Here is a 20,195-nt window from a genome sequence, read left to right as displayed (position 1 = left end):
CATCAGTCATTGAAAATAAGCACGCAGGTACAGCAAATGATATGTTGGCCTTCATAACGAGAGGATTTGAGTATAGGGATATCTTGCTGCAATTGTATAGGGTGTTGGTGAGGCCACACCTGGAATATTGTGTACATTTTTGGTGTCAATATCTGAGGAAGGATGTCCTTGCTATAGAGGGAGTACAACGAAGGTTTACCAAGCTGATTCCTGGGAAGGCAGGTCTGTCATATGAGGAGAGACTAAGTTGGTTAGGATTATATTTACAGGAGTTTAGAGGAGTGCGAGGAGATCTCATAGAAACTTATAAAATTCCAACAGGGTTAGAAAGAATGTTCCCAGTGCTGGGGGAGTCCAGAACTAGGGGTCATCGTTTGAGGATAAAGGGTAAACCTTTTAGAACTGAGGTGAGGAGAAATTTCTTCACCCAGAGAGTGGTGAATGTGTGAAATTCACTACCACAGAATGTAGTTGCAGCCAAAACATTGTCTGATTTCAAGAAGAAATTAGATATAGCTCTTGGGGCTAAAGAGATCAAGGGATATGGGGGGAAGTGGGGAGGATCAGGATATTGAATTCGATGATCAGCCATGATCAACATGAATGGCGGAGCAGACTCGAAAGGCCAAATAGCCTACTCCTGCTTCTAGTTTCTACATTTTTATGTTTCTAAATAGAATTAGATGGAATATACAGCACAGAAATAGACGGTTTGGTTCAGTCCATCCATGCTGGCCTTCCTGCTCTACTCGAACCTTATCCCATTCTTCCTCATCTAGCTCTATCAGCGTTAGCATTTGATTTGATTTGACTTGATTTCATTTATTATTGTCACGTGTATTAGCATACAGTGAAAAGTATTATTTCTTGCGTGCTGTACAGACAAAGCATACCACTCAGAGAGAAGGAAACAAGAGAGTGCAGAATGCAGTGTTACAGTCATAGCTAGGATATAGAGAAAGATCAACTTAATGCAAGATAAGTCCATTCAAAAGTCTGACAGCAGCAGGGAAGAAGCTGTTCTTGAGTCGGTTGGGACGTGACCTCAGCTTTTTGTATCTTTTTCCTGAAGGAAGAAGGTGGAAGAGAGAATGTCCGGGGTGTGGTTTGCCGAGGCAGTGGGAAGTGTAGACAGAGTCAATGGATGGGAGGCTGGTTTGCGCAATGGATTGGGCTACATTCACGACCTTTTGTAGTTGCTTGCGGTCTTGGGCAGAGCAGGAACCTTACCAAGCTGTGATACAACCAGAAAGAATGCTTTCTATGGTGCTGTAATGTTAGTGAGAGTCGTAGCTGACATGCCAAATTTCCTTAGTCTTCTGAGAAAATAGTTGGTGGGCTTTCTTAACTATAGTGTCAGCATGGGGGACCAGGACATGTTGTTGGTGATCTGGACACCTAAAAACTTGAAGCTCTTATCAGTTCTTTTTGCAATTTCATTGGTCAATTCCTTACAAATAATGAACAGGACCTGCCATTCGCACATACATTGTGCTTAAGTCTCTTCATCCACTGTTTTAAATGACAGTATGCAAGGTTTCAAGTACCCATTACTGGAGTTCTCTTGTAGTACAAACTGATTTTCTACTCTCTGTTGAAAACATTTTTTAAATTGCTAAGTTAAGATGATTTAAATCAACATAACCATTCGGATTAGAATCACTATAAAAGTTACATTTTTGAATACTTAAAAATCCAAATCATCCTCATCGAACTCTGCGTTACCAGGTTTCTTTGATCTGGTTTTCATTGAAGCCTCCTGATCTGAATTGTTCCCTGCATCTTTCTCGATTTCAGGTGCTTCCGGGCTAGTGCAGCCACTTTTTGTATCTTCGTCTGATGAGCTTTCCGGGTACATTTGAGAAGATTTGTTTCCTGGACTGTTTGAGCTGCTATTTGAAGCTTCTTTAATGTAAATCTGATTATCACCTTCAGTGTTCTCCTTTGCAACATCCTCTGGTGATCCTTCATCAGAGTGCTGTGGGCAACTACTAACATCTAAGGAATCACTCTGTTCTGGAGATAACCTTGCATTCATGATTTCTACCACCTCCTCATTTTGGCTTTTAACAATATTAGATGTTACAAGATCATCAGAAAGTTCTGAAACATTATTATTCAAATTTTTAGCCTCATGTAGCTCACTACTGTTATTCTCCATGGTGTCTCTTGCATTGTTTCCGGACATCTCATATCCTTGTAGACTATCGCCAGAAAGCGGCTCTTCCAATTTATTGTTTCCCATCTCAGGGTCTGCATCATTGCACAACGTATTATTTTCTTTATCCTGCTCCTTGTATTCGTCAGCTCCAGTGCTAGCCACTTCATTATTGTGTTCAGTGTGGTCATTTTCTTCTTTGTCATTTTTGTGTTCATTTTCATCTTTATAAACATCACCCTCTTCATCTTCATTATGTTCCAGAGCATCTTTGGATGTTACGCTTGCTAATTCTCCATCTTCTGCACTTTTATCTTCTAGATTGCCTTTGCATTTATCCACATGTTCCTTATCAATATCCTCCAAATTCAGGCCCACTGTGTCATTACCAGTTGGCACGCTTTCCTCACCCTGATCTACCATTTTATCTAATTTGTGACTTTGACATTCATTATTCACACCAACATTTTCTTGATACAAATTCATGGGTTCATCATATTGAATCGCATGTTTGATTTTATTTTCAGCAAGTTCTGTGGATTCGTTCTCACCACTATCATGCTTATTAATTTTTTTATCCAATAATTCCTCAGCTCCATTTGCGTCAGTGGCATGTTTCTTTATGGACTCTTTAGGTCTATTCATTTTGATCATAAGGATCTCCCTCAGGTCAAAGGCTTTAACAATGGGGATATTTGTCTGCATTGATTTTTTTGCAAATATTGGAGATTTGCTTTTTTCTGTGCAGGAATCACAAGGACAGAATTTGTCAGGATTAAATTGTTCACGTGAATCAAAATCTTCACCCAACCTTTCACTGAAAATCAACTCCTCATCACTTATCAGAGATGAAACGTTTTTTGTGTTGTCTTCTTGATCTACTCCATCATAATGTGGGGAAAATGTTTGCATCTTATACATAGCTTTTAGTCGCTTCCGTCTTTGTTCTGTTTGCTCAGATGATTCACTTCCACGTGATCCCTGTGGAGGTGATGGATGTTTTCTTCCTGCTCTACATTGAACTTTTTTTAGTTCTCTTTCTATTCTTCCTTGGATTCTCCTACTAACATCTTCTCTTAAATCTTCAATCATCTGATCTAATCTATCATCAGATTCTAAGTTCCATCTAATTTTAAATTCATTAATTGCATCTACATGATCTGTAATAAACTGCTTTTCCATTTTTTTCAGCAGTTTCATTAACCAAGTTGGATCAGGATTAAATGATTTCCCTCTTGTTGGGTTAGGTTCTGGGTCTGCTATGACGGCTTGTGCTGCACAGTGGTGACCTGATGTTATTTGCTGTGGTGTTTTTATTATCTCAGTATTATCGCATTTTTCTGTTATCTTGTTATGCACAATTTTCTCTTCCTCGGAATAATCTACGTCCACTGATTCAACATGGTCTTGTGTCTTAGACTGATTAACTATTTCTTCCAAGTCACAGCTGGCTCCAGCTGATGGTTTCATTCCCTCCACCTCTGAAATGGATGGTTCCTTTATGTTTTGGTTTGTGTCCTGTGGGCTTTTCCCAGTACTGCTGTCTATATTGTCATCCAGATCCTCACTCTTTTCACCACAGCTCCACTGAACGCGACAAGCTATGTCTGGAGTGACTGGACTGGATGGTGCAACATCTGATTGTGATGATTTTGAGTCTCTCGAAAAGGATCTTTTTTCAGTGTTATCATTATCCTCTGACTTGTTCTTTGCATTAAAGTTTGTTAGCTTTGGTTTCCTACAAGGGGCATCGGTCATTGCTGAATCTGCAGATGATATTGAGCATTCTTCTTTTTTCTTATTCTGTTCAATACGTATCTCAGAATTATCATCAAATGAGTTCTTTATGAAAGAAGGTTGAGTTTGTTTTGATGCATCATCCTTCTTGTTAGTAGAGGTTTTTAAATACAAGTTACCATTTTTTTTCTCTGTTGCTAGAGAGATATCAGTTACTCCACCCATACTCCCATCTCCTGAACCCCCTGATCCACTATTGATGTCAACTCCAGAGGAAGACAGTGGAGTGACATTATCATCTGCTGAATTGTGGCCCTTAAATGTTTTGGAACGTTTTCCAGAGGTTTGCGAAACCTCTTCCTCAACTTCTTTCACAATATCAGTAAACCAGAGTGACTTTAGGATACTTAGGAGCTCTTTTTGTGCAGAATTATTCACATTAATCAACTTGTTTTCGGAATCCAAGGATTCTTTGCTAAAGAATTGCATACTGGCGAGGCATGTCAACAGGGCCTTAGCTGAATTGCTTAGTTTTGTTTCAAGTGTAGGATTTAAACTTGGCAGACTGTTTGATCTCTCCAATTTTACCCTCTGTCTAGAAGAAAGAAGAACTTTTATAGCCTCGACAGAAGAATGCACGTTGTTCGGCAAAACTTTCTTATGCAGCTGATTGGTCATAGCCAACACAGAAGAGCAAGAACTAATTGGTTTTGACTGTAAAGTCTCCACCTCTTGGACAATCTCTTGGCCAGAAGTCTCATCTTCTGCTATTGGGCTTCCACTATTCTCCAACTTTACAGTCTTCAAGTCATTTTGCTCCTTTGATCCTTGATTGCTTATAGTAGATTCAACTCCATATAGTTTGTCTCCTAATGTTGTAACAGCTTCTGTTTCACTTTTCTCCCCTGCTGGGGTCACATCTGTTGCAGGCTCTTCATGCTTATCTTGGAATTCTTCTGTGTTGTCATATTTCACGAGCATGTTTTCAGATGGAATCTTTTTCAGCCATTCATGAACAATATCTTCAAATGATGCATTTGGCAGTACACCGGGTATCAGATCATTCTTCCCATAGTCAACTGCATGTGTAGATTTTTTTTTTTTATTCTTTTTATCATTATCAGTAGTCTTACATTTTCCTTTGCTCTTCACTTTTTCACTGCTTTTGCCGCTGTCACTTTTATTGCCTTTTTCTTTGTGAGTTTTCCCAATGGAACTCTTCTCACTTAGGTTGCATGTTGATGTAGTTGGTCTCGAGGCAGGAAGTTTGCCACCTGTTACTTTATCAGTACTTGTGCTGCTTTTAACCTGGAGACCAGGATCCATTAATAGCTGCCCAGTACTTTTACCACCAGCCATTCCCCTTTGTGCAAGCGACTGCACCCTGCTCTCAACAGAAGCTTCTTCAGTAACAGAGTCTGCTTGAGTTACTGTATTTTCATCTATCTTACATGATGAAAGTTCTATCTCCGCTAGGTTTGATAATTTTGAAATATTGGTTTGATCTAACTCATCTATTTGTTCTTGTTTTTGATTTTCAGCTGCAGCTTTGTCTCCAGATGTTTTGGAAACGATTGAGCAGATGCTACCAGCTGTTTCACCTCTCTCATGCTCCATTTTTATGTTGTCTTCTGTTTGTAAAACTTCTGACAAATCTGATGTACATATAGCTGATGTGTTATCCTCATTGCTTATCTTTCCTTCTTCACCAACGTCTATATTTGGGTTCGAAATACCAGAGGCAGACGTGGAGAGCCTGCATTCATCTTCTGACTTGACGATTTTACTTCTGCTTGTACTCTGGGAACTGCTGCAATGTAATGATTCAGATTCTGAGGATCTCCTACTTTTGTGAACAGAGTTTGTCACAATAAGTTCTGTATGGTCGCTCAGTGACGATTGTTCGGAACGAATGGAAGGAGGTGCTTTCACTCTGTCCTTTTCACTGAGGTTTTCTGAACATGAATCGTCGCCATCTTTACCTGCAGTGAGTGATGGCGGCATCTTCTGTGCTGCTGAGCACGTGGACAAATAAGAGCGAGCAGAACGGGCGCGGCCTTCATCTGCATCCATATTCTTTGTGTATTTATTGCTCTTTTTGGAAGATGAAGACATTGCCTTGCTTCCTGGTCTTCCATTAGTGTCATTATTTGGTAAATGTAGTTCACCATTGATACCCTGGACTTCAGGAAAAGATTGTCTTCCTGATATGTCCAAATCTTGTTGAATGTGACTGCCAGTTTTGGATTTTCCTGAAGATAATGAAACATTGCTGCTTGGCCTATTGTCTTCATATATTTCTCTGTTTGAATTTTTATCATTGTGCAGGGAGCCACCGGATACAATTGAATATGCTTTATCTTCTTCAGCATCCCTCATGGCATTTGTTTTCCCATTGAATTGATTGGAGCAACTTGATGCAGCACTTGAACGTAAATGGTTCAATGCAATTGATTCTTTACTACCATCAATTGAATGTTTTGAACAGCTTGAAGATACATTTTGAGCTCTTCCTTCTGAATTCCCCTCATCTTTGATTTGTTTATTGCATTCCAAGTGATTAAATGGTTCAGAGATATTACTTACCAGCTTATCAAATCCAACTGTGCTATCAATTTCTTTTAAATCAACCGAAGCCTCTTCTGAGTTGGTGTCTGATGTTGCTGTCCTGACATTTTCCCCTATATCTATTGTTTTGGCTGCAACCTTCCTCTTTGAGGAAGCTGTTGAATTGATTGGTGTAACACCAGAGGGGAGGTCATCATGTGAATTTTGGTGACTAATGTTTGTTGAAGAACGTGATGAGATATGGCGGCTAATGGTGCTATGGCTCCTGGAAAAGGATGCTCTACTTTTGCGATACCCCCCAGTTTTAGAAGCAGATGTGAAGCTACCACTCTGGCTACTGCAATGACTGACAGAGCAATATTCTACCCCTCCGTCTCCATCTTCCACAGTTTCTGAGTGATTTTCCACCTGACGTACAAAATGTCGGGAATATTCCTCGCTCGATGTTGTCTGGATGCTTTCAGCATATTTTCTTTGAAATGCAGCTTTCTGGTAAGGTGGCGGACCTGGGAAAGGGGAATGAGTCTGGGTGCCCTTTCTAGAATTTGATTTTATAACCTGACCAGCATACATTGGATTTTTCCAAATGTCGTACCCTTGCCCATGGTTGCAGTTCTCACAGTGGTTTTCTTCAGGTTCCGCACCATTGAGCTTTGAAACATAAAAGCCATCAGTATCGCATGTATCATCAAAACCATTGTCAGCATTTCTTTGATCAACTTGCTCTGTGGCACAGTCTTCTACTGAACATAAATGTTCATTACTGGTTTTCAGTGTAACATTAGACTTCTTGATTTGAGTCGACCACTGAAGTGTCTCACGGTTGAGTAAACGAAAGCGAACCTTCATTTCCAATGATAGGCTCCCATCCTTGTTCACGTGCACTTTTTTCTCAATGTCATCATCTATCATTGAATCGATGAACTCTCCATCTTTTTTGTGGGGGAGAGAGTCTGCAAATGAAGCATAACCACTGTTGCTCGAGGACATGTTTGAACCCTTAGTGTAGGATTTATCTGGTGAGAATGAAAATCTGGATGATCTAGAAGGTGATCTGGGATGTATTACACTTTTCTTGGCCTCTAATCCAAATTTAGCTATAAAATACAGAATGGTATTTTACCAGGAGAATCCAAGAAGCCCAGAAGTACCATCAAAGGAATGTGTTTGCCGAGCAAAATTTGATGTGGTAAAGGGAGAGAAAAAGACAAAAGAGAGAAAATATATATTAAATTCGGAAACAATCATATCATAATTAGCTTGCATAATGTTTAATCCTTAAGTGATATAATAATTTGAATTGTTCTGTAAAGTAAAGCAAGGACAAAGTTGCAAATATGGGGCATAAAATTGGTTTCTGTGGCACTGCTGTTACAAGTGTGACAGAAGCCCTGAGGCCTTTTTTTGGAGGAGCAGGGAAAGGTACAGGAGCCACAAAGGCTACCAGTCTATCAATGTCCACCAACAGTGGGATTTCAGTGAATGCTTGCTATCCCTGCAGCAGCCATGATGCATTGATTTGTGCCAGTCAGCCTTACCCACCATCTTCTGGCTTCCATGGACAACTAGAAGCTGGCTCATCAGAAACGAAGGCTACCTTCTGCACTTGTGGATGGTAACCATGGTTAACCCCCCACCACCCAACCATGTGAGAGCAGCAGGATTATGATGAGAACCACAAGAAACAGCTTGGAGGCAGGCTGTTTCTGCTGCCTTAACAAGTCAGGGCAAAGGTGGGTGGATGGGGCGGGGGGGAGGGAAGCTCTTCAATACATCACTGAGTGGGTTTCAAAGTAAGTGGTGATCTGTAGCATCATCCATAATATCACCAACATGAGGGCACAATTATTTTCTTTAGGAGTCCAGAGGCCACCCTGATGGAAGAAGAAGAAGAGGAGGCAGGGAGGCTGCATCCTAGACATTCTTACTCTGGATCATCTATGCTTACAGTCCATGTCAGATAACTGGACAAGGATGGGGAAAAGTTTGAGAAACGGCATCAAATAGTAACATGCCATCATCTTGAATATTCGAGGTGATGTTGCATTCCTCTTGCTCTGGACAGGCCATCATGGAGCATTTTCTCAGACCCTATTTTAATAAAACTATGTCCGTTGACAATCTTGGATTCGTCCGGTTCCCACTGTTACATCCTCCTGAAACACCCTGCAACAACATCTCTTTGCCCACCATCCAACAACAAAGAACCGACAAAAATCTTTTCATTCAGATATTTATCCAACAATATATCCTATGATGCAAACAGAAATCAACTATTGCCCCTTGTGTAATCTTTCCTGAGGCAACCTCCTGATTTGCCATCTCCACATTCACTGTCTAGAGTGTGGGTAGGTTCTTGATGCCCACTCAGATGGCTGGCAACTCTGGAGCCACAGTAGCCACACCGGAAGAGGTGGATGCTGCTAAAGTAGTTTGGTAACCACAAGGGTGTCTCAGGATATCTCAGAACATAGATCAAAAGAAAACATGACAAAAGTTGAGGCCAGTAGGCCCCCTCAGAGTGGAGGAGATAGCTATGGAGGTCAGTGCCAGGAGTCTGGCCCCCAGAACCAGGATACAAGAGCTGTAACGTTCAATTACCTCACAAGAGTGGTCAATGGCAGTGAATGCATCATCAAATACCATTTCTTACAAACCAACCTTACAGACTGCGCAATGTACCGTACCACCATCATGCACCATCCGAAAGTCTCTAGCAGTCAGGACTCAGGTCTAACATAACGTCACCATTGCCGACGTCAGAGGAACCTTCTCGAAGGTCAACCCACGGAAAGCAACTGGCCTGGATGGGGTACCCGGACGAGCACTCAGATCCTGTGCAGACCAGCTGCGGGGGCATTCGCACACATTTTCAACCTCTCTTTACAGCAATCTGAATTTTCTATCTGCTTCAAGAAGACTACCATCATTGCGGTACCAAAGAAAAGCCAGGCAGCGTGCCTTAATGACTTTTATCCAGTGGCTCTGACATCCATCATTATGAAGTGCTTCAAAAGGTTAGTCTTGGCATGAATCAATTCCGGCCTCCCAAATTGCCTGGATTCACTACAGTTCGGCTACCGCCGCAACAGGTCCACAGCAGATGCTATCTCCCTGGCCCTACACTCAACCCTGGAACACCTAGATAACAAAGACACCTATGTCAGACTCCTATTCATTGACTACAGCTCAGCCTTCAACACCATTATTCCTACAAAACTCATCTTCAAACTCTGTGGCCAAGTGCTCAGCTCCTCACTATGCAACTGGATCCTGAACTTCCTAACCCACAGACTATAATCAGTAAGGATAGGCAATAACACCACCTCCTCAATCATCCTCAAAACCAGTGCCCCACAAGGCTGTGTCCAGAGCCCCTTACTATACTCCTTATACACCTCTGACTGTATGGCCAAATTCCTCTCCAACTCGAGTTTCAAGTTTGCTGATGACACCACCATAGTGGGTTGGATTTCAAACAATGAAGTGACGGAGTACAGGAATGAGATGGTGAACTGGTGGCTCCCATCCGTTGACTCTGTGTATACTTCCCGCTGCCTCAGAAAAGCAGCCAGCATAATTAAGGATCCCACACATCCCGGGCATACACTCTTCCACCTTCTGAGGTCACGTACTAATCGATTCAAGAATAGCTTTTTCTCTGCTGCCATCAGACTTTTGAATGGACGTACCTCGCATTAAGTTGATCTTTCTCTACACCCTAGTTATGACTGTAACATTACATTCTGCACTCTCTCCTTTCCTTCTCTGTGTATGGTATGCTTTGTCTGTATAGCACGCAAGAAACAATACTTTTCACTATGTACTAATACATGTGACAATAATAAATCTAAATCAAAATAATTCAGATAGCCTACACCAACTTCATACAACTTCCAATACTATCAGCATTTTACCCACTTCTAACTGCTTCCACATACCTCCAGTGATACAGTCATGGCAGGTATATCATTCAAACACATTGCAATCCAATCACTGACATTTCTCCCGTTCCCTTACAGGACAAAGTGGCCCACAGCAGGAGGGAGCAGAGCAGAACCAGAGGGGAAAGGCTTCCATCTGAGCCCCCAGAGAGGATGGTGTTCCACATCATGAGTACAACCTACACAGAGCCTGTTGTATCCGTTATCACCTGAAACATTCAGGATGACGATATGTAACTATCAAATGCTCTTTCTCAATAACCTCCTTCATTCTCTTCCTACTATCTGGCGTGAAATGCAAGCTGCAGATAATGTGACCAAGGACCTCCAATGCACTTCCTTTTCTTCAACTCCCCACTTCTGCACTTAAGCTTTCAGATACCCAAAGACTGGACAGCCATTACAATTCCATGAGGCAAGAGTTGCACCACACGCCTGGTGAAGAAGCTCCATTGCATGATCTGCCACTTGAATATGAGACGGTATTAACTGGACATCTGTGATCCAGATTGGCAGAGCCAAATCAACATTAGATTGGCCCATCTGAGTACTTTCAAAGCACGTGCACACACTGTTTAGGAAGTTTCGTTGCCTGGAATTTTGATTAGGGGATTTGAAATAAACAGGTAATGTGTTGTTTAAAAAAGTAGAGGAATATTTGACAAGTGTATTAATATTCATGTTTGAACATTTGAATAGCCAAAAAGCTGACGAAGGTTCGTCTAGATTCGAAACATTGGTTGTATTATCTCCCCACAGATGCTGTCAGACCTGCTGAGATTTTTCAGCATTTTCTGTTTTTGATCCTTTAAGAATCCAACTCACCCAAACTTGCAACATGCAGTTATCCAGCTTCCAAACTAGGTGCACATTTTCCACATGTAAGGAGGTTATTGAAATGAAAGGAATTTCAAAACTCAGTTTGATCAGCCAAAGGCCAAGTGCATCACTCACTTTGTTGGACATTGACAACTGGGGCTAATGATCTAGCCATTTCCAAATTAAAGCCATGTGGACTAGATCATTCCACTTTCATTGACAGGTTTTGTTCACAGTCGCAATGCATTTTTTACATTTTTAAAAGAGGAAATGAAAGTACATCACTAACCATTTCTCTTCATATCATTGGATTCGTTATTAATGTTGGCACGAGATCGCCTTGACAGGCCAGGCATCCTTTCAGAGTGTCTCCTCCTGAATTTCTCATTGACAATTGGTTTGAATGGTTCATGGCCAACACACACCAGAACACTAGGGCAATGAAAAAGAGCCTGCAGGGTGTCTATCTGTAAAACACAAGCGTTATCTTTTTCAGATTAGGAAATAGATTGACATTTTGGTCGTTTATATCCTCTTTAGCAATACATCACCTTCCAATTAATGAAGTGCCATCTTTCTTTCATCCCATCCTCCTCTACCCAACCCCCTCATCCAACCCCATTGCCAGCCACAGAACCCCTGATATAAGCAGCCTGTTACAGACAACTGCCACAAGGGCTGTTGGCTAGAAACCAAGGCACGCAGAATGAAACCTGATGGACAACGCATTGGCCTGAAATTCCATGGAATCTTCCAGGGGGAATGGAAGTGCAGTGGTGCAGGATTTCTGGCCACAAGTTTACTCTGTCAGTGAGCCAATCCAAAATCCCAGGGATGAAGCAATTTAAATGTGCAGAGTGAGGGGGTGGGGATGAGACAGAGATGCCCATCTCATTAAAGTGGTGGAAATCACTGTGAAAATCTATTACTCCGTGAAGAAGATTCCAAACACTGAAGAATAGGGATTCAATTATTTATTTACAGGGAAATACTTTGAGATGTGATTGGTCTCTCTGGAAATAATTGTTTTCTGATAGCTGTGGGACCTTCCTTCTGCTGGGCCTGTGAGACATTACCCATGAACATAATGGTCAAAGGAGCACTTGTCTCTTTAGGGTGAGATTTCCAGCAACACTTCCAGTGGTGAGGTGGAGAGAGTTAGAATTGGGGCGGGGTGTGGGGGAGGATTAATCCTATTGGATTTATTGGGATTATTGGGCTCTCAGCAGAATAGCATCACAGTTCTGTCTTCCTGCCCCCCTCACCCCCCCCCCCCCCCCCCCCCCCCCGCCCCCGCTGAATTTCAGGGTGATTCCTAATTTTCTTGGCCTTTCCCATAAAACAGATTGCCTCGTCATTTGGTGTAGCTGACATTGGGAAGTCTCTGGATTGAGGATGTGAACTCACGCACTGCGCAGCATCATGTTGTGCTCAGACTATGATTTGAGTACAACACATGACTTCTTGATGATTATTCTATAAATGTAATAACATAAAATCAAAAATGTAGAAATGCTAGATCACTCAAAATAGTTCTCACATCAAGACAAGGCTATCCATGGAACATAGCAAGGCAATTGTATAATTTAACTTCAATACTTTCAATGCAAACACATGAATAGCAATCAAATAATGCAATGCACTGACTGTATAACTCCACTGTATGACACTAGCCAAGATTTATCAATGTATATAGCTACAGGTGTAAATTTGGACCCTTGGGTAAGCACATGATGGAAGCAGAAAACTGAACGCAAATTAAAGTTAAAGTAGTTGGAACAACTGAAAAAGTTGACAATAATTCCAACAACCTTGGGGAAAGGCACAAAAGATATAGGGAGCATTTGGAATTGATTCAGCAGGGTGACACCATGGAAAGGAAAATTATATTCCTGAAAAGAAATGTGTGATATTGGTAGCATGCCCAATCAGCACAAGTGGTTATGAGGAATTTTTATAGAGATTTTTAAAATTTTGAAGGGTTTTATAGAATCATTATAGCACCGAAGGAGGTCATTTGGGGCATTGTGCCAGCCTCAGCCCTGCAGGGCCAGTTCAACTAGTTCCACTCAACCATCCACCATTCTTGCTAGTTTTGCAACTTTTTGTCCCTTCAGATTATTATTCAATACTGTTTTGAAACTCACAATTGAACTTGCCTCCACCACACTCTCTTGTCAGTGTGTTCAGATCCTAAGCACTCACTGCGTAGTAAAGATTTTCCTTCTACTGCAATTGGTTCTTTTGCTGTTCACCTTAAATCAATGTCCTCTGGTTCTCGACCCTTCCACCAATTTCTTGACCCCTCGTGATTTTAAATACCACAATCAAATCTCTTAACCTTCTCTTCTCTAAAGAAAACAACTTCAGCTTCCTCAATCCACTTTCATAACTGAAGCCCCTCATCTCTGAAACCATTCTTGTAATTTTTTTCAGCACCCTCTCTAACCCTAAAGTGTGCTGCCCAGAATGGACACAATATCCTAGCTGAGGTCAAACCAGTGCTTCTTAAAGGTTTACCATAACCATCTTGCTTTTGTATTCACAGTCTCTATTTATAAATGCCAGGATCCCTGGACCTATATAGTTTATTAACCACTGTCTCAACCTGCCCTGCCATCTTCACCAATTCGTGCCTGGATCTCTCTGCTCCTGCGCCATTGTTAAAATTATATTCTTTATTCTGTATTGCCTTTCCTCATTCTGCCTCCTCAAATGTTCACACTTCTTTATGTTAAATTCCATCTGTCATGTGCCCACTCAGTCCACCAACCTGTCTATCTTCTCTTGCCATCTATCACTGTATTCTTCACATTTCACAATGTTGCCAAGTTTTGTGTCATTTGCCAATTTTGAAATTATGCTCTGCTCCCTTTTGATAGGGTGAAGGTGTTAAGATTATTTCCTCTGATTGGGGAGTCAGTGATAAGGGGTCATCAATTTAAAACTGTCACTTGAGAGTGAGGTGGGTGATTGGAAGGCTTTATTTTGCACAAAGTTGGAGCATGGAATGCTTTGAGGCAGGGAATACCTGAGTAAAGCTAATTGCTATTTTAAGCAAAAGCTGGAAAAATATTTGAAACAGAAAAGTATACAAGGCTAATATACAGCTAAGCACACTAAAAAATCCACCTGACATCCTATAACCTGCATTTAATGAGTTCTACTTATTAATTTAACACTACCTCTAATTCTGCATAAGTTAAATATGATTTTTTACATTCAGTTAAAGATTTTATGGAGGACAGGACTGAAGATTTGATTTATCTAGCTTGGGGAGGTGGAGGCATAGTGGTAATGTCACTGGACAAATAATCCAAAGGCCCAGACTAAGGACATGGGTTCAAATGCCACCGCAGGAGCTAGTAGAATTGAAATTCAGTTAATACATTTGGAATATAAAGTTATCTGTGATGATCATGAGTTTATAAAAGCCCATCTGGTTAATGTTTTTTTTTGGAAAAGAAATCTGCCGTCCTTACCTGATCTGGCCTTCCTGTGACTCACTCTGAACTGCCTTTTCAAATGGCCTAGCAAGCTGCTCAGTTCTAGGGTAAATAGGAATGGGCAGCAAATGCCCACATCCCATGAAAAAAATAATTTAAAAAGCCTAGCTACTAGATAATGAGAGCTGTACATATTTCCAATGCATCTGGAATTCCAGAATCAGGGAATCTGATTCATTTCATAGAACTGTTATGCAAACATTTTAGGAAACTTCTACAACATTTGTTGCATCCCCACAACTTCACTGTACCTCAGGGACTTCATGAAAAAATATACTTTGTGAGAAACATACTCATCTGAAGGAAAATCATAACAGCTCAATCAGAATTATGATGCTGCTTGGAATTGAGAAAGAGCAGTGCCTCCCTCTTCTCCTTCTCAAATTGGAGACTGGAATCTGCCAGGAGATAAGTCTCTCTCTCTGAGATTCTGCTATATGAGAGTGTTTCTTTCTCTGAGAGTTGTTGTTTGAGGACATATCCTTCTCTGGAAACTGCTACCTGGATTTCTGTCCAGAAGTGTTAAAAGGTTGGAAATCTAGCACCATGTGAACATACTTATTTTTTGTGCGAACTAATTCTGAAGAAGGACGTATGTTTATGAGGATATTGCTTTAAATTGAAACAATAGATATTACTAGCTATTGAGAATTATATGTTGTCATGTTCAAGTATTTTAATTGGTAAAAGTTATGCTAATTCCTTTTGTAATATTCTAACTGTGTTCTTAAATAAAGTTTCTTTTGATAAAAGCTTCCTAGTGGGTCACCTGAATCATACCTGGAGTGAAACACCTTATGCTCATCCTATTGCCAAAATCAAATGCAAAAGTTGGGATCTAGGCTAACTGCATAACATACCTTGGAGTTTCAGGTCTGGCGGCATGTGGTTAGCACTGCTGCCTCACAGAGCCAGGGACCCTGGTTCAATTCCAGCCTTGGGTGACTGCCTGTGCAGAGTTTGTATGTTCTCCACATGTTTGCATGAGTTTCCTCTGGATGCTCTGGTTTTCTTCCACAGTCCAAAGATGTGCTCAATAAGTGAATTGGCCACGGCAAATTGTCCCTTAGTGTCCTGAGATGTGTAGGTTAGGGGGATTAGTGGGGCTATGAGGATAGGGCCTTGGTGGAATGCTCTGTCAGAAAGTCAGTGCAGACTCAATGGGCCAAATGAACTCTTTCTGCACTCTAAGGATTCCATGATTCTATAAAAATTGAAGATTGACATTTTACACCCGGTCCAAATCTTTGTTGGTTGTTTTTAAAAATTAGATGTTTCCAACTTTCCTTGGTCAATTGATTTCTTCCCCCAGTGAGCATCTCTCATTGTCTATTAGAGTTTTTTTTGAGGGTAGATAAGGAGAAACTAGTGAATGTAGTACATTTGGATTTTCAGAAGGCATTTGAAAGGTGTCACACGGATTAGTGCTCATGGATTGAGGACAAGATATTAACATGGATTGAGGATTAGTTAATAGACATAAAATAAAGAATGGGAATAAATAAGTCATTTTCTGGATGGCAGGACACAACAAGTGGAATGTTGTAAGGTACAGTGCTTAGGCCTCAGCTAGTTATAATCTATACCAATGACTTATATGGGGAAATGTATTCAAGTCTGCTGATAATGCAAGCTTTGTATGAAAGTAAGCTGTGATGAGGGTGAAAAAAGTTGAAAAGGAATGTAGACAGGTTATATGATTGGGGATGAGCTAGCAGTTGGGGAATAATGTGGATTGATCATTTGCCAGTGCACCCCAGGGTGGGTGTGAGGATAAGGTGGAGAGGGGATATTGCCAATTAGTTCTGGTACAGAGGATTCTGATGAGGGGATCTTGATAGGGCAGCATACAGAAGAACATTGATAGCCATGCATATCAAGATGCTGGGTGAATTTGCTGACCTGCCAGACAGAATTTTATCTTCATCTACTAGCATGGAGAAATCCAGCTCCAGGGTTACAGAACATGTTGTACAGAGCCTGTCCTCTCCACAGCCTCTCCTCCATCTCCCCATCAACCCTAAGGCATTGCCAATGTTGTCCCCTACCTGTTGCAGGCTTTGTGTGGACAGGTACACTACTCCTGTAAATGCAGCACCACTCTGCAGCACTTCCAGTAACCCAACACAAAAGACCTCCTGGAACATTCCAGAGTACTTCCAGACACTTTGCAATAGAAAGAGTTGTGAAAAATGACCTTTCCTCCATTTTGAGTGCCTGTTTCTTTAAGGAATATGGATGGGTTCAGGGCCCATCTTGCAGCCTCATGCCAGATATTGGAAGAGAGATGAATGAATACATACACAGGACGTGTATCATCCAAATTTGGAATCCAGGTGTCACATCAGCCAACTGCGTGATGTTAGGTAGCACAGATGCAGAACCTTTTAGCGCATGCAATGGATGCACCTGAACATGCCCTTCTCAATCTGCAACAAGTCTGGGCCATGTAGGAAGTGACACAGGACGCACCATTGAAATTGCAGCAAGCCTCCGTGGTGCCTCTGGAATTGGCACAATGGAAGGGTATTTCTCGCCTAGGAAACCTTAGTGCAATTATTCGGGGCTTTGGTGAGACTACCTCTGAAGAACTATGTACAGTTTTTGTCCCTTTATCTCATGGAGGATATACTTGCCAAAGAGGAGGTACAACAAAATGTGACTACATTGATTCTTGGGATGACAGAGCTGCCCTTTGGGGAGAGGTTGAATGGCGTGGGCTTATATTCCCTGGAATTGGAAAGAACGAGAGATGTGATTTCACTGAAATGTAGTTAAGCCTTAAGAGTGCTTGGCAAGGTAGATACTGAGAGACCTTTCCCCTGGTTGAAGATTCTAGAACTAGGAGGCATAATCTCAGGATAAGGAGTCAATCATTTAGGATTGAGGTGAGCAAAATTTTCTTCACTCAGTGAAACTGGTATTCTCTATTGTAGAGAGCGCTAAGGGAATCAAGGATAATAGGGAGAGAGCAGGAAAATGAAGTTGATGCAGAATTTCAGCAATGATCTTAGCGAATGAAACAGGTTCCAGGATCTCAGTAGCCTACTCCTGCCGTTATTTCATGCATTCTTATATCCACATTGAAAATTGATCCAGGGTTCCGTACAAATATCAAAATACCAAGACATGCTTTGGCTAAGAAACATTCAGTTAGCTCTTTTCCAGCTGACTGATGTATTACTTTGAAAAACTAGGATCAGCATCCAAGGCTGGAAAGAATGCAGATCCCAAAGTCATGACTGCTGACTAATGTATACCTCTTTAACTTGTGCTTAACCCTCTCTCCACTCACATTGTCTGCACCTGTAAAGGCTTGATTACCTGTTAAGACTGGCATTCCAACCATTATCTTGTAATTGAGTTTGTGACTATATATGCTCTGTTTGTGAAACAAATCCTGCACTCACCTGATGAAGGAGCAAGACTCTGAAAGCTCGTGCTACCAAATAAACCTGTTGGACTTTAACCTGGTGTTGTGAGACTACTTAATGTATCAGACACCTTTGTCAACAGGACGGCTTTCACCTTATTGCCAAAATTTCTGTTTATTCCCAAGTGCATAGGGTTACAATTGTAAAATTGGCCAGAACTAAGTCAGTACTTACGTTTGTTCCATCCACCGTATAAAGTTTTCTCACACGGAACTGCATGAGCTCAGAGATTTCATCGAGAAAACCTCCGAAACTTTGTGTCTTCCTCTTGTGGAGAACAATTGAGTAATGAATGCCAACGTTCCCATTTTTAATGAGCATTATATTTTTATGTGCCATCTGAGCACGGTGTACGTGACTGTCTTCCTGCTTTGCTCTCTGTGTGGTATGTCGACGGGCACTCATTGGTTTATTGCCCTGCCATGTAACTTTCCCAGCTGGGATTGGCTTAACATGCTTTTTATGGGAACAGATATACGAGCCTCCATCTTCCAGCTGCTCCAAACTGTTGATGCTGTGAACTCCATGAGGAGTTGTTACAGTCCGCACGGCAAATGGAAGTGAAATCTTCTGGGTGAGGTCATCCAAGAGGGCATCAAAGGTCTTGAAGGCCCGTTTGTTTACGGTCATTTTCACCCCGGTGAGCTGAGGTTCTCCACTCTTGTAGAAGGTTATTTTCTTAGCTGGAGTTACCTCAGCGAGGTTGGTGGTCTTGGTTGCCAAAGACAGAGGCTGCTCGAAGTTGAATGGATAAAGAGCAGAAGAGTACTTCAGAGAAGCTTTGTTCATCTTGATCTGTTCGGCAAATCTGAAAACAGAAAGTGTCACTTCTCTTATATCTAAATTCAGAGGAATTCACTTTCCGTACATCCCAGCTTTACAGCCCCAGTTTTTCTCCCCTTCTCCTTAACAATGCCGATTCATATCAGGACCAGCCGTCATTCAGCCATTTACCCAAGTGGCAATTGTTCAGACAAGAACCGTGATATTTGTGGGCTGAATTGTCCCAACACCATGGTGTCAGGCTTGGAGGCGGAGGGACCAGAAAATGGGAGGAATCGCATCTGGACAGCTCCCCAAAGGATTTCCACTGCCTGAGAACTCTTCCAGAGGCGGGTAGGATTAGGATCACTGGCAGGCAGCCAATTAAGATGATTAAGGCCCCAAATTGGACAACCAGTGGTTAGCACTGCTGCCTCACAGCATCACGGACCCGGGTTCGATTTCCGGTTTGGGTCACTCTCTGTGCAGAGTCGGCACATTCTCCCCGTGTCTGTGTGGGTTTCTTCTGGATACTCCAATTTCCTTCCACAATCTGAAAGATGTGTTGGTTAGATGCATTGGCCATGCTAAATTCTCCCTCAGTGTACCCGAACAGGCGCCGGAGTGTGGCGACTAGGGGATTTTCACAGTAACTTCATTGCAATGTTAATGTAAGCCTACTTGTGACAATAATAAATAAACTTAAACCATAAGGTCACACTGGCATTTTCCAGCCAATAGCAGCCCCCACTGCAATCCAATGGGCAGTGGATCCAACGACCCCAATGACAGGGTCGTAAGCATGAAAGGAACCAAACCCTTTCTAAACCATTCCTCGAGAAATGTTTTCCTTCTGCTCCGTGGGGCTAGCTCTTTGATTTGGATCCACATCTACCACAGGTGTCTCCATGTTTAGTCTCCCCTGAGCTCTCCAACTTACCTCAGTAGTGCCTACCTCTCCTGGTGGGGCTGCAAGGCTCCAGAGTTGTCATCCCTCTGGTTGTGCCGGCAACAGTGGGAGCCCACTCACTGTCCTTAATTGGATGATGAGTGTGAAAGCAGCCAATTAGGAGGCTGACTCTGGGAGGTTTGCTGAGTCGGTCAAGGTGCTGGCAAATCAGGGCTTGGGACCCCATTTTGTCCTGACATGAGGGTCCTGAAGCCCTTGGAAAGATCAGTCCCAGTGTGATGATAGATTATTTGGACCATCATGCCCAACTTCAATGCTATGATCACCTGATGCTCAAATTTGTACACCTTCTTGCAC

The 20,195-nt window shown here is 41.9% G+C and overlaps 1 protein-coding gene across 1 annotated transcript; it reads right to left on the bottom strand.

Annotated features, from left to right (window-relative positions):
• Positions 1-1,687: 1,687 nt before the first annotated feature.
• On the bottom strand, positions 1,688-19,150 carry LOC144493993 (retinitis pigmentosa 1-like 1 protein). Its single transcript, XM_078213568.1, has 3 exons — positions 18,341-19,150; positions 11,516-11,693; positions 1,688-7,560 (listed from the first exon to the last, which is right to left on the bottom strand). Exons 1-3 carry the CDS (start codon positions 18,953-18,955, stop codon positions 1,688-1,690), a joined length of 6,666 nt encoding a protein of 2,221 aa, XP_078069694.1. The 5' UTR covers positions 18,956-19,150.
• Positions 19,151-20,195: the final 1,045 nt, after the last annotated feature.

This window comes from Mustelus asterias, chromosome 5 (genome assembly GCF_964213995.1).
Source record: "Mustelus asterias chromosome 5, sMusAst1.hap1.1, whole genome shotgun sequence".
NCBI lineage: Eukaryota > Metazoa > Chordata > Chondrichthyes > Carcharhiniformes > Triakidae > Mustelus > Mustelus asterias.
This window is presented reverse-complemented; position numbering and strand designations above follow the sequence as displayed.